Genomic DNA, 16,512 nt, shown 5'->3' with positions numbered 1-16,512 from the left:
GACGTTGTGGAAATGGATTATCTTAAAAGGTCATGTCGAGTATCGAGAATGGAAAGAATCAGGAATGAGGAAATACGAACCGTACAGGAATTAGAGATACTCTTTCAGATAGAATACAAGGAAGGCCATTACAATGGTATGGTCACGTGATGAGAATGGAGGAGGAGCGGTGGCCAAAGAAAGCCTTAATGTATGTTCCGCCAGAAAGAAGGAAAAGGGGAAGACCACCAAATTCCTGGAGAAGAGAAATTACAAAAACAATGCAATCTAGAGGCTTAGAAGAGGGAGATTGGAAAAGATGGAGGCTGAAATGCGGGAAGCGGCAATCGCCGTAGGACCCCCGTTATATGATGATGATGATAGTTTTAATATATTTGTGTAGAAGTTCGACACATATTCTAATTGTTATCTTTATATCTTTATCTTTAAATAGCTATTATAATTTACCGTAAGAGAAAGTAATAAGCCGGGGGCGTAGGAAATTTCGAAACTAATCAGGTAGCGACTAAAATTTAATGGCAATTTTCGACACCAGTCCCAATTCCCGTTTTTATCTTACAGGTATAAACGACACCAAATAAATATAGCTGCAACATAAATAAAATACCATAATTAATTTATTTATTTATTTTAATAAAAGTAATGTGCATTTTATTTCTTTATAACTGTAATAATATCTAAATATAATACAACTAGTACCTAATTTTTGTACATTTTACCGTTAATATACTTGTATACAATGATTTATTTGCTATTATAGGAATGATAAGATACAGCTTTTATAAAATCTAACCTACGTATTTGTTGGGATCGTAGTTTATCCATCATTTTCTCCAAAAATGTCAATTTAGCCTTAACAGTAGTATCTTTGATTTTTGCTGGTATATGTAAACTATTTATTTTGACATAAGTGTCTACTTGAAATTCTTTTAACTTTTCAATAAAAATAAAAACAGAAGAATGTGTTGAATAAAAAGAAGAATTAAATCTCGAATGAAAGGATTCACAGGCATTTGTGGTCCTCGCAATAGACGGATTCTGATTAGACCATATGTGTGGTGGAAATAGAGCGCTATCGAAAATGTAATTTTCCAGTAAATAATCTGCATATATATTAAGTGTTGCGTTTATAGGTTTATATGACATTAAATCATAAAGAAAGCATTCTTCAACTTCTGCTGGATTTAAATAAGTTAAACCAAACGTATGCTTTAACCATTTTCCAATTTCTGAATTTGTATCCTTATATTCTTGTACCAAACCCAAAGATTGAATTTTTTTAAACCAGTTTTGGTGTAAGTAAAAACGGCATCCACTAATTTTTGCATTGGGCCACATATACAATAAAGCACAGTGAATTGCTTTTTCAAAGTCCACAAATATTTCAGTTGGCTCTAATGATAATTGATATGTTTCAAAAATCTTAGACCTTAATAAAGAAAATAAATTTTTGTATGTCATTGACAATTTGTCCTTTAACAAACAGTATGGTAAAGAAACATAATGTCCATTTTCCAAGCCATGTATAGTAAATAATTGTAGAAAATATTTGGTACTGTATGAAAATGTACCATACATATACAAAGTTTTTAATTTACACAATAAACGAATATTTGTCTCGCATGAAAATACAATCACATTTAATTCAGGATGATTTCAAAACAAAAAACTTTCATTGCGACAGGTTTTAGGAGAATAATTACTAACCGCGTTATGGACTTCTGATATGCTTCTTGGTAACGGACCTGGTAACAGTTTACGACGACAGTTGTAAATGTTCTTTCTTATGCTAGCTATGTCAGGAACCGTCAGCAAATTGGCATCACACTCAGCAACAGCAGTTCTTGTAATTTTGGCAGGCTTTTCCGATATGTCCTCTTGGGCTTTTCTTTTACATGCATTGGTTACCATCTTTACTTCAAGCTTTTTTGGATCGGCTTCATGATTATGTACCAAATCACTTCTTGTGATGGTGAGGTCCTCACAGCCTATTGTAAACACTTTTGCGGAACACTTAGTGTTTCTTTGGATGCAGCGCCAAAATATCTCGCCGCTTTTTAACACTTTCTGTTTCGAGAACGAATGATGCTCCACCACTAATAAATCTTGACCACGGGAACTTTTTATCAAACTCATTTTTTAAATATCCGTATACGTGCACAAGTCAACGTCAAACAAGAAATAAATTACAACTGAAATAATTTGGTCACAAGTACACAAGTGCCACGCCCCCCGCCGTGACAATAAATATTGGGAAAACCCGCTTGTCCTGCTTGGGTGCAAATGTTTATCGCCGCTAATTACCTACCTACCTGCTTTACGCCGAGGTGTCGAAATTTCCTATAATAAAATTTGACCCTTCGATTACCCCAGGTACAAAGACAATTTGGTGTCGAAAGTTCGCCCGCCGTAAGCCGGCTATTGTTTGTGAATAGTTTTCGTTAGACACTTTTGTTGCTTTAGTTTGGAGAAGCGCATTCATGAAATAGCTGTTCGGCCTTAGAAATTACTAAAGTTGAAAAGGTATAACTTTAGATACGAGGACTAATTTTTACTACCCCTCCTATAGATATTTTGCTATCCAGTTTGTAACGTAGAACATTGTTTTTGTATCAGTACCCATTGTGGTCATGTAAACATCGTAATAGCAAAAAATAAATATTCTATCAAGCTATCGTTGTATATTAATTTAAATTAATAATGTAATAGTATTTGAAATTATATCGCATGGCAAACTAGCTATTGGTCAAAATATTATTTAATGTTTATATTGTCGTAAATTAAATTTTAAATATAATCTGTTTATGGACATCGCTTAAATTGACAACGTAAAATCTACAACCTACGTTAATTAAGATTTTTTTTATGACTTTCTATTTATAATAAATAGTTTTGTGAATTTTTTAATTATTTTTGCTATTTCAGGTACAAAATGGAGACAACGCAGAAAAATGATAACTCCAGCTTTCCATTTTTCAATACTAGAAAACTTTGTACATGTTTTCGAAACCAATGGAAATGTTTTTATTGATCTTTTAAAAAAAGAAGTAGATAAACCTAGCATAGATATTACCCCTTTTGTTGCTTTGTGCACTTTAGATATTATTTGTGGTACGTATGTTAAATAATGCGTGCAATAAAAATTAACATTTGAACTTGAAATACGGACTGTCCGAAAAAAAACAAACCATAATCATCTCCTATAGTGCCCTATGATACCTCCTATGTAACTCTACATTCATTAATAACGAAGATAGTGTGTAGTGCCCTTTTGGTAGTCACCTTGTTTGTTTTTCCTTTCTTAACATAATTGTTATGCCCTCCATTTTATTTGTCATTTCACATGTTAGGATTCGATTCATTTTGTTTTTAGTCAGAATCCTTCTTCATATCAATAAATTAAAAATTGTCTTATGGTAAATTTATTTAATCCATAGTGCCTTATGATATCATATATATAACTTCTCGTTCGATAATAATCAAGGTACTATGTATTGCCCTTTTGGTGGTCGCGGTGTTTGTTTTTTCTATCTTAATATAATTGTTATATTATTCTCCTTAATTTAACGCATGACACGCTCCAATAGGACCAATTACAATGGAGATATAATGTAATGCCCTTTTGATATTGCCGCTATATTTGGTTTTTCCGTCATTGCACTAGATATTCCTTCCTCTTTCCAACGAGGCCTCATAAGTCACGATATGTCGAGCCGTTCTAGAGCTGTGCGACTTTGCGACCAATTTGCGTCGCAACTTGTAAATCGCAAGTGGTTACGGTCGCAAAAACCAGTCGCGTAGTCAATGATTTTTCCCCAACCAAAAGGTGCACAACATCGCTAAAGAAGTTTTCACTTCAAAAATTGTAGTGCTTATTACATAACTAAATAAAAATTTATCAATATTAATAGAACTAATTTGTTTTTATTTCAGAGGCTGCAATGGGTATTAAGCTGAATTCTCAAGTTACAAAAACCTCAAAATACGTAAGAAGCGTTAAAGAAGTATGCAAAATTTTCGGAATGAGGCAATATAGTATCATTCATCCTACTTTATATCCACTAACATTAAATTATTTTGTTGAAAAAAGGGCAATAAAGATACTTCATGCTCACACAGATAATATTATAGAACAAAGAATTACGGAACGAAATAAATGTGTTAAAGACAAAATTGGTGTCGATGAGTTTAACCAGAAAAAAAGGTTAGCATTTTTGGATTTATTATTAGAAAGTACAATAGATGAAAAGGCTCTGACTCGATTGGATATAAGGGAAGAAGTAGACACTTTTATGTTTGAGGTTGGTGAGAGCATGTATTTTTTCCCGTTTTATTTAATTTAGCCATTTTGCTATTATTCATGCATGAATTATTTAAATAATCTATACTCTACTTGGAAGTTCTGGTTCGACTAATATGAAATTTCGTTTACGAATATTTCTCTATGTACTTTGTGTTCCTAGTCCTTTACCGTGGGTCTCACCTAGTATTAGATCTATGCAATAATAGAAATAGGTACTTGAAACTTTTGTTATAAATAATATTACAGGAATTTGTCGATAGATTTTGATGTTTATTGTTTTAATTTATGATGGTAAGAAGATCGATATTACCAACTGGAAAATCCAAGCAAGAAACAGAGCAGAATGGCGAGAAAAGCTTAAGAAAGTCGAGGCCCTTTAGGGATTGAACCCATGATCTGGCGTTACATAACGTTTGTAGACCCGTAAAAAAATTCTCTTGTGCGGCCTTAGTTAGGCTTTCATCAGGAGTACATCCCATCACCGCAATAAAATCAGTGATTTTAAAATAGACCTAGAGGGATTTGCAAACTGATCACTGGCGTACCTGCACTCCGTGTCCGTTAAGGTTTGATAATTTTAAAGAATAATCCAAGTACGAATGCAAATAAAATAACGAAGTTGGTGACTATTTCGGATATAACCGGAAATAACACATGCTCACAAATATTTTTATTAAATAGTTCACTATTAAAAACCTAAGCAGCTGAATCTTTAGATTTCAAATCCGTTTAGATTGGCAGATACGTCTCGTCCGAATAGGTCACTCACCGGGGGACACCCGATATAAATATATCACTTAAATTTTAATGTAATTCGCTTAAAATAATTTCTGAATTTAATATATTGCCAAGTAAACAAGTAACAGATAATCTTCCGCAAAACTAGCGCCTTAGGTCAAAAATGTTGGTGATGAGTTTACCTATCTTCGGTGATGAGTTTACCGATCTCTAAAGGCTGTCGGTGATCAGTTTGCTATATCTCGGAGGACCTACTACTTCTACACGTTCATTAGCAGATAAATGGTATGATAGGTCAGTTGCCAAAAGATAGCTCTGTCTCTGATAGAAGTGAGTTGTGTGTAATAACTTTGCATATACTGTTTGTTTTATGTGATTTATTTTTGGTGAAATTCGTATACTCTACGAAGCAACTTATAATTTTGATTATTGTCCGGATTATTATATATTAATTTGGAAGTTTATTTAAGCCACATTCATAAGCAAAATAAATGATCACCATTGGCCATCTCCGGGTATTACCAGCTACATTATATATTTATGGCACAAAGTTCGTCAACGTTTCAACCCCACCTTTCGTTGAATTATAAAATATTATAATTTTAGGATTGTATTGATCACCTGTTGATTCGTCTATTTGATCATTATTGCGCATACTGGATGCCAATAATCCTTTAGTTCCAGGACGTCACAATTTTGTGTGTCTTATTAACACGTGAAATATGAATCAAACTTTTATATTAACTAATTCTCACTGATACAATACCATTGTGTTGGATATCTATTACCGTTTTCATCGCACGTGATTTATTTAGTTCCCATATTTACGTTGGCATTCGAGGTTGCAATACCTAATACAAGAAGGGTAGGATTCACTTAAAACTAACAGGTTGACTGCCATGAGTACCACATGTGGTACTCAGTTAACTCGCCATTTATGCTACAGCTCTTCTAGAGCATGTTGACGTATGAGGCCAAGACGATTTTTATTTATTATTTTAATTTAGGTTTTGGTAAGAATCTTGTGGCGTACAAAACCGAATCTATATAAAAAAATTACAAAATGTACCAAATATAAATCAGACGTACACCCGGAAAGAAAAGTACTATACGGTGACAGTCTGGGAATGGCTCGCGGCTAGACAAAACAGTGGAGATGGTCGTGCGGTCCACAAAACAAAAAAATCAGAAGTTATATCAGGGGCGCCAGGTAAATTGGCCCACAGCCTTCCCTACGTTACTATTCAATAAACCACCAACTTACCAATAGGTTTACTACTAAAATACTAAGTAACAGTATACAACCTGAATAAATAAAAAAAAATAAATGAAATTGTCAGATTAGAATTTAGTCAATTTTAATAAATAGATTCCCAAGATAGTTGAAAATAAATACATATTACAATATTATTTAACTTTACCATAGGCTTAATAAAAAAATAATATAAAAATGCGGCTTCTACTTGCCTAACAAAAATTCATAAGTTATTTCTATTTAACAGAACAAAATGAAAGGTAAGACGTATCAAAAGTATCGGACGCTAAGGGGTGTGCGGTTCAATACCAACCAAAAAAAAATAATTACCGCAAATAGGACACCACGTGAGCTCAAGTGCGTGCGCAGAAAATAATATAGAAAAATAAATCTCAAATATATAACCCCCCCTTAGACGCAGTTTACAAAATTAAAATAGGTATGTGTAAATATTTAATTAATAAAATAAACCGCAAATAATCTTAAAAAAAAAAACTGTTAAAGTATTTGTAAATATGAAAATAAAAACTAACAGCAAATAATCTTAAAAAAAACTATTGTATTCCGTAAACAAATTAGACGGTGCTTAAATCTTCCGTTGAAAATTAATTATCGATCCATACCTCGAATTTTCATATACTTCACCGCGTGGAATTCCAGTTACAGTTCAGCGTGTCTTCAATCCAAAATCCCATACGATTGTCGCTGTACATAGACTTGTGTGACAATGTTGAAAAGTTGAAAATTACAGCCAGACGGAGAAATACGAAGAAGAAGAAGCAGAAAAAAACAAACAAACCAACCCTGAAGCAAGAAAACATTAATTACCATCTGTGTCTAAAATAATTATTTGGAAATAAATATATTGATTTTAACACTTTGTTTATCTGCCTTTTGGCGATAATGGAGCAATACAAAAAAAAACTTGTCTCCGAACTTGAATGTATGAAAACTGATAAAAATGTGAATAGCTTTTTAGAGATGGGATAAAAAAATAACTACAACTTTTTAATTAATTAAAAACGAAATGTTCTAACACTCACCCTTCTTAGCCAGATTAGGGGTTTGAAATATCCCAAATTGGACCGAAGCGTAGTCGGCTATTTGGACTCGTGATTAAGGCTAATTTCTTGATCTAAATGCGACTCCCGGTATTCACGTGTACTGTAGATCCGCTTTTTTTAGCGAAATTGTGGATATTCCAAAAAAAAACCCTTCCACGAAGGCAGCAAATCCCCTTGAATATCCACACGGTTCGGACTAGTCCAGATCCCACATGGAACAGCAGCAAAAGCAAAAAACAAAATGCCGTTTTTAATCTAGCCCAACCTTTCAGTAACACCGTCAAACCTAGAATCACTTTCTTTCCGTCGTCTTTCCGAACACTTGACAACTTGACACACGGAGGTCACCGAATAATACCGAGATTCAAAAATTTCAATTTTATGATCCCAATTCTTCCAAGATAACTCTAGAAAGAACGATCTAAATTAGTTTCTTCACAAAAAAGAGGACGTGTTCCCTTAACTTCAGCACAATTTGCCAGACATTAGCCCTATTTGAAAATTACTAATTTTATTTTCGCCACCTTGCTTATAATATATTATAGGCAACCGCTCTTACACGTCCTGAATTATTTAAATTTTGATAAAATAGAGGTGGGACTTTCTACTTTAAATTTGGAACGTAACAATCTTTTGTGGGTTAGCTAATATCTTTTTAAGTATTTTACACCATTTTGAACCTGAGTACCTATTATATTCTAATATTTATCGACCTGCAGATTTCTGTAAACTAAAATTGAGAGTATTAGGGGTTGCTAACGATATATGTCTAATGAGTCACACACTAAAAATATTCTTAAAAATTATCTATTTAAGAATTTTCAGAAAAGTGGAACAAGACATCACTGAAACCCAGTTTGGATTTGAGAATGCGATGGGTGCACGAGAGGCATTATTTGGATTTAATGTCCTCATGCAAAGATGTATGGATGTAAACCAACCACTCTATGTTTGTTTTATTGATTACAATAAGGCGTTCGATAAGGTCCGACACAACCGTCTTATACAGTTACTTAAAGATAAACACATTGTCAAAAAAGACAAGAATAATAACTCATCTCTACTTTAACCAAACAGCAAAAGTCAGGGTAGGCAAAGAACTTTCGGAGGAAGTAGAGAAAAAAGGGGCGTAAGGCAAGGTTGCATACTCTCCCCCTTATTGTTCAATCTATAGTTGGAAAAAATAATTAAAAAATTACTCGAAAATGTATAAAAGTCAACGGCAGACCCATCAACAATATCAGATATGCCGATGATACTATACTAATTGCAGAAAATATACAAGATCTACAGACACATTTAGATAATGTAGTAAATGCTAGTAAGGAAAGCGGACTAACGCTTAATGCTAATAAAACAAAATTTATGACAATTTCCAAAACACAACAACAAGACATTTTAAACATAAGAGGGGTTCCAATAGAAAAAGTGAAAAAATACAGATATCTTGGTACAATTATTAATGAAAATAACGAGTATACAGAAGAAATAAAAATAAGAATTGGACAAGCTAGAGCAACATTTAATAAGATGAGAAAAGTATTATGCAGTAGAGACCTTAGTTTGCAACTCAAAATAAGAATATTACGTTCATATGTGTTTTCGGTGCTGCTGTATGGGGTGGAGACCTGGACGTTAAAGAAAGAGGTGAGCGATCGACTTGAAGCATTCGAGATGTGGATCTACCGAAGAATATTAAAAATAAGTTGGGTAGACCGAATAACAAATGTTGAAGTCCTCAGAAAGATAACAAAGGAAATGGAAATCATGAATACGATTAAGATAAGAAAGTTACAATATCTCGGCCACGTTATGAGAGGGGAGAAATATGTGTTGCTACAAACCATAATGAAGGGAAAAATACAGGGAAAACGAAGTATTAGAAGAAGACGCATCTCCTGGCTCAACAATCTGAGTAGCGGCAAATATAGAAAAAGCTTTTTGTAGGCTCTAATAGATAGTTTAGTTGTCTGTTGATGCTTTCCAATACAGTCGCGATTTAAATTGTAATAATGGATTCCAAAGAAGAGAGTCTATTTAGATGTTTCATGACAGTGACCCAGAGGACCCAGAGTATGCAGTAGACCGTGAAAATTCGGACAGTGACGAAATTAGTGAAAATGAAGTTTTGATGAATAAATAGTTAAATAATGAGCACGAACCAGCACCTGAGAATGTTCCCATATCTGAAGATTAGCAAATACCTGATCAGATTAAAAATATAAATTTTAATACGTATTCTGAAGAAGTAGGTGTAAACCACGTCCACGTGTGTGGACAAAGTGTTTTGCTTGCCGAAATATTTGTGTCCTGACTGCTTTTTTAAGGTGCATGCTGCTAAACTACAGTAATTTTCCTTTATTAGCATTTATGTTAAGTTGTCGAATATTTTTTTGTACCGTTTTTAGAGTTACGCTACTTGTTAAATAAATATTAAAGCTAAAAAAGCGTTTTTTATTACATTTTGATAAACGACCTTTATAAGAAAAAAGTATAATACTATCTAGCTACGCGCTAAAATCATGGAAGGGTTTTCTAAGGCCAAAACTTTATAGTCCAAGATCCCAGATCAGACATAACTTATTTTCACACAGATGAAACCTTAGAGTCTCAATAGCGTCTCGCGTGCTTTGAATACCTGCGCATGTGATGTGTGGGCAGGTACCAGGTGAGAAAGGTAACTAAAAATGAGAGCTATTTAACTTAAATTTACATAACTGATTTTTATACATATTTTGTAGAATATTATTTTGAATATACTGTAATAAGTGTCAGACACTTGTCATAGACCAGAACTTTTGTCAGACGCTTTAAAGCTGCACTAAAATTAAATGAACTTTACTTACTTTTACATGTCTGATTTTTAAATATGTTATTAACGGTACTATAATAAAGTTATATTTAATCAGTTAGACAAATTAGAATGACCAAACATCCCTTAAACACAAAAATTAGTTAACTAGAGGTATGAGCGCGACAGTGCTGTGCGCATGAGTCTCAGAGTAAACAATTCAAATTCATTAAGAATACTTACTGTTTTCGATCCGATTAAATATTTTTGCATCTCTATTTTAATATGATGAACTCTAGCATTAAGATAAATATTAAAGTAAATTAATGTATTGATATTTGGGATAATTAATTAATTCGGAGCACTTTGGTTTCATAAAAAATTATATTTACTTTATTGTAAAAAAGATACTAGTTAGGATAATTAAAAAAAAATAATTTTTGTAAAAAATCTTTAACTGGAATTGATTGAAACAAACATTTTTCTATATTTTAATCATCATATTCATTGTCGCAATTATTACAACTTTCATCATTCAACCAATCATGATGCTGCTCATCCGAGTCATCATCTTCATCATTATCAGTTATGTTGTTGCTCGCTGGTTGTTCTGCAAAAAATAGTTTAAAGAATTAAAAAGCAGAAAATCACAAACATAATAAATTGTAAACCTGAAATCAAAGTATAATACCTGAAGTTTCAAGGAATTCACTAACTTTTGCTGGCAATTGGTCACCATCAAACCAATGAAAGTGATATTGGTTTTCTTCTAATCTCTACCCATTGTGTTCAGGAGTTAAAATGGTTGGTTGTTTTGCATTTGCATTATTCCATATGCTAAAAATGTAATTAGCACGGCGGAATTGTTGGAATAACTCACTTTAGCATGGTGGTAAACTGCTAGCATCAAAATTTTTTAAATTTTTGCGATCGAATTCTTCGTTAATATTAGATACGCTGTAATTATTTAAAAACAATTGAAGCCGGGCAGCATTAATGTTGCACGTATCAGGAAAACTATAAATTTCGCAGATAAATTTTTGGATTATTTTGAAAATATCTTTTTGGGTGGCTTCATCGGTAAACAACTCTGATTCTCCAAACTGCATGAAAGCTCGCTGATATTCATGTTTCTTCATTAATATATTGAATGGTCTTTGTTTACCCTTTTTAAAAAAAGGCTTGATTAAAGTTACATCCAGTTAGAGCGTGAAACCCTGGCAAACTTCTACATAAAGATGGTCCCAAGTACTCGTAAACCTTTGTCAAATTAATGTATCTCTGGTTATTTCCGGTGCCTGCGTTTAACCATATATTCGAATCATCATTTTTTAAATTATGCATATATCGTTACATAATTATCGCAATGTCTCACTCACTCTGAAATGCAAGCAAGCACTCTCGCGCTTATACTTCTGGTTAACTATTTTTTGTGTTTGAGGGATATTTGGTCATTCTAATTTGTCTGACTGATTAAATATAACTTTATTATAGTTCCATCAATAACATATTTAAAAATCAGACATGTAAAAGTAAGTAAAGTTCATTTAATTTTAGTATAGCTTTAAAGCGTCTGACAAAAGTTCTGGTCCATGACAAGTGTCTGACACTTATTACAGTATTTTCAAAATAATATTCTACAAAATATGTATAAAAATCAGTTATGTAAATTTAAGTTAAATAGCTCTTATTTTTAGTTACCTTTCTCACCTGGTACCTGCCCAGGTGTCACTCAGCAAGTTTCATAAATACGCAGGTATTCAAAGCACGCGAGACGCTACTGAGACTCTAAGGTTTCATCTGTGTGAAAATAAGTTATGTCTGATCGCTCTGGGATCTTACTCTATTAATTTCTCTATAGAAAATGTACACGTCAAGTGACTGCTTAGGTACACAGCATGCAGTTTTGTAAGTTATACTAAGTACCATATATGGCGCTTAATATTTGAACTTATCTTCTGGACTGAGTACCATATGTGATACTCGAATGACTCTTTGGCAATGCAAGGAAAAAGAGGCTGGCAGTCAACCTGTTCAACAGGGTTTGGAATGTAAAGTTATTTAAAAATGCATTATTTTACATAATAGGCTAAAATATTTTGAGATTTTTTTTAAATGCTCATCATTTGAGGTGGTATCACAAATGTAAGGACTGGAAGCCAACACACACACAGAAAACAAGAGGTCAATACTGTAACATTTTTACTTTTTGTAGGGTCTAATTTTTTTTGCTGAACTTGGAAAAGCTTGCAGCCAATCCAGATCAGCTGTATAAAGTCCTTAATAAACTCGAGTCATATCTTGAGGCAGAAAGCCATCACGACGAGGAATTTTTTAGCCTTCGAATGTCTCTTTACAGGAAGATAAAGAGTTGGAAAGCAGTAGTAGTAGCGATGAAGTGCCTAGGGCTAGCACCAGCCAAGAAAAGTCTACTCTAGCTCCAAAATGGGTGAAGTAGCCGTTTAAAAATAAATAAATTTCTGCTTTGTTCAAATACCACTAGGAAAATTTATGATTTGTAGAACAAAGAAAATGAAATCTAAATTATAAAGACACTTATATGGATGAAATTAGAGACGGAGTCTGCTAAGACGGCAAGATATACACCGCTATCTTGTAAGGATAAAAGATTTAATGGATTTGATCACTGACCAGTACATAAAGTTACTAATGTTAAGATAAATCTTAACACTTGTCTAGAATCCTGCCAAAGTTGATCAAGGATCCAATGAATGAATTATTGATGACATTAAAAAGTTTTAAACTGTTCGCTTTGCTTTAAAAAATCGTGAGCGTCCCTGAAATCATGTTTAACGTCAATTTTTGTTTATAAGAAAAATCAGGATTTCTAATAATTTAATAATATTGGTAAAATTTTATCTGCAAACTAAAAAAAATGTAGGCTGAGGAGCATAAGCAGTATGACTTGTTTTTGTTTCTTGAGTAGATTGGAGACAACTGTAGTATTTTATTGGAATTCAAATATACTTGAATAAGCAGGTCAATATTTGGAGTTTGTAAACTCTAACGGTAATTGTATTTTGTTTTTTTCTCACTGTACCCATTTATGTCAAATTGTGATCGCGACGGAGTTTTGTAAGAAACTCAAAGCTAGTATACTCCATTCGCTTAGCTCGGGCATATTTTGACAGATTCATTGTCGGAAACCTACAACACAACAATTCCTACTTCTCAGTATTAATAGCTCAAGTATCCCACTATTGCAGACTTCTTTCTTAAAAAAAAAGGAGAATTATTCTAAATAGTGGAAGTGTATACTAAACCCATCAAATTTTGGGTAGTATATATTTAAAAAATATATTTTAGTTGTTATAATTTATCATAACTATTTATTATATGGTGCAGATAAATGAATATTGATTGTCGGTAATTCGCAAAGTTCTATTTTATTTTCTATTTAGTTTGTTTACTATTAATATTGGATATGAGTACGTGTGCTTGGTTGTATAGTAATTTCCAGCCACTTTTAGTCTGTCAAAAAGTAACTAACTTCGCAAAAAAATAATTACTAAATTCACTAGACAGTTCGGACTGGGAATAGCGAACCGAGTATAAAACAATTATCATACGTAAGATTTCTTTTAGTACCCGATATTGGACCAATTAATCTCTCAACAATACTAGCTGGATCATTTTTCAAATTAAAGAGTCCCTCTGGTTGTACACGAACATATGGCTATAGATTAAAAGTATATCTGGTTTTTGGATCAACTAAGGCAAAAATGTTTAATCTGTAGGGGAGAGGGGGGTTAGTGTGGACATGGTGTTAGTGTGGACATAGTTAATTATTTAAAAACTCGCATTTAAATCTGCCGCCCAGTCTGTTCAGGAAGTGACTATTAACGGCACCGAACACCACGTAAAAGTTGGTTGAAATATTTTCTATAATATGGCCGCCAGTGACAGAAAGTGATTTTGTGTGTTGTATCCATTTATTTCACACGGTAAGTAAAATTATACTAAAATTGAAGTTATTGAACTAATTGTATACCTAAGTTAGTGTATGGCTTCTGGAATATTTAATTACTAAATTTGATATGGAATGAGATAAAATTATCATTTTTCGAAACGTCATTCCATTGTTACTGTCAAACATGGCGTTCGGGGTTAGTGTGGACAAATCATCAGCTGTCCACACTAACCCCACAAATGATTATATTTCCAAAAATCATGTGATAAAAATCGCTTTTTTGTTTCAGATGAGGACTTACAGTAGAAAAACGGCGAGAGCTGATATTGATGAAAAAGTTGTAGAGCGTGCAATAAAGGATATCCTAAGAAAAAAAGAAAGCTTGAGAAATATTGCAGAGAAATATGAATTGAAAAAAAGTATGCTTCACAAAAGAGTCATTTTGGCTAAGAGAAACCTTCAAGATGCTAATATACCCTCTGGTGATGATTCAGGTAACGAAGATGAGTTAGAAATTGTTAGCTTGAATGTTTCTGGCGTCAATAAATTTCGAGGTCGCCAAATATTTTCTGATGAACAAGAACAACACATTGTCAATTATCTTAAGAAGGCGTCTCGATTACATTATGGCTTGACTTACAAGCAGGCTTGTACCCTAGCTTTTGAGTATGGTAGTGCTCTACAAATAGAAATTCCTTCGAATTGGACTAAAAATAAGATAGCAGAAAAGGACTGGATATATTCATTTATGAAACGACATTGAGATTTATCTCTTAGAAAACCTGAAAATACAAGCATAGCACGAGATGCAGCCTTTAACAAATCCAACGTGGATTTATTTTTTGATAATTACATTGGAGTTTTAGATAAATTTAAAGGAAGGCCAGAAAGGATAATAAATTTAGATGAGACAGGTATACCCACGGTCTTACCACCACCCAAACGTATAGCTGAAAAGGGAAAAAAACAAATAGGAGCTGTGGCCTCTCAAGAACGCGGTGAAAATGTTACAATGTGCGGAATTATAACAGCCACTGGACAAGCAATACCTCCAGTTTTCATATTCCCCAGGAAGAATATGAAAGACCGGTTCTTAGATGGTGCACCAATAGGGAGCATTGGTCTGGCTCATCAGTCTGGCTATATGACTGCGGAATTATTTTTAGAAGTACTAAAGCAGATAAAAATGCACTTAAGTGCTTCTAAAGAAAACCCTCTACTGATATTAATGGATAATCATTCAAGTCATATAAGTGTATACAGCCGCTAGATGTTGCAGTATATGGTTCTTATAAAGCTGCATTACGGGTTGCAATGGGAGACTGGCTTCAAAATCATCCAGGCAGACCTATACAAATATATGATGTTGCTCAACTGTGTGGTATTGCTTTTCCTGTGGCATTTACAATGAAGAATATAACATCTGGATTCAGATCTGCTGGTTTATGGCCAATAAATCGTCTTGTATTCACCGATGAGGATTATGAAGCTGCCGAAACAACAGATAGGAATCAAGAACCGCCAACAGCAATGAACCCAAGAAATCCTGAAGATCCTGAGCGAATATTAGAAGTTGCTTTAATCTCCACAAGACTGCTACCTGTAGCTCCCATTACGCTTTCACCATCAGTAGCAACTACATCAACAGCTGTTTTTACTCCTGAGAGCTGCCGCCCTTTTCTAAAAGCAGATCGCTCATCAAACTCCAAAGCAAGAAAAAATAAAAAGTCGACTATTTACACGAGCACACCAGTGAAAGATCAGTTGGAAGCTGAAAAAGAGGCTAAAGATTAGAAGGAAAGACGTGCGCAAGAAAGAGCTGAAATGCGAGAAAAGAATAGAGTGAAGAAATCTCTTTCCTATGAACCAAAAAGGAGTAGGAAAGAATCTTCCTCTTCCAATTCTTCTACAGAAGTAATACTTGAATCAGAGGATGAAGGCTGGATGGAAGATGATGGTCAGGACAACGATATTTTTATGGACAAACAAATGGAGAAAAATGATTTCGTACTTGTAAAATTTATGGGTAAAAAATCGGTAACACACTATGTTGGCCAAATCGTAGATATTCGAGATGTGGAGGACAAATTAATTTTTTAAGGAAAAAAGTGAATAATTTCGTATTTCCCGAAGTTGAAGATGTCTCAGTTGTCGACAAGAACGATATTGTCGGAATTTTGGAGCACCCAGTAGACACTGGCACGAAAAGGCAAGGAAGATTATTTTCATTTAATATTAATTTCAGTTCTTATAATGTATCGAAGTTTCTTTTTGTTAACATAAAGTTTTCAGTATTCCTGTATATGTTTTACTATGCGTCCACTATAACCCCATACTCTGTCCACTTTAACCCCACCACGGGGTCATTGTGGACAAATTATTGATTCCGATTTGAATCAAAATATTTGTTCTATTAAGAAAGATACAAAT

The 16,512-nt window shown here is 33.5% G+C and overlaps 1 protein-coding gene across 2 annotated transcripts in view; it reads left to right on the top strand.

The window, feature by feature from the left end:
- LOC140452328 (cytochrome P450 4d2-like) overlaps positions 1-16,512 on the top strand; it is a 65,764-nt gene that overhangs the window by 25,978 nt on the left and 23,274 nt on the right. For both annotated transcript variants that reach the window (XM_072546521.1, XM_072546517.1), the window contains exons 3-4: positions 2,926-3,111; positions 3,934-4,301. In XM_072546521.1, coding sequence (XP_072402622.1) covers positions 2,926-3,111; positions 3,934-4,301 — 554 coding nt within the window. The remainder of the gene's footprint in view (positions 1-2,925; positions 3,112-3,933; positions 4,302-16,512) is intronic.

The sequence above is a fragment of the Diabrotica undecimpunctata genome, chromosome 1 (assembly GCF_040954645.1).
Source record: "Diabrotica undecimpunctata isolate CICGRU chromosome 1, icDiaUnde3, whole genome shotgun sequence".
Lineage (NCBI taxonomy): Eukaryota > Metazoa > Arthropoda > Insecta > Coleoptera > Chrysomelidae > Diabrotica > Diabrotica undecimpunctata.
The sequence above is the reverse complement of the archived record's forward strand: the minus strand, read 5'-3'. Positions and strand labels throughout refer to the sequence as shown.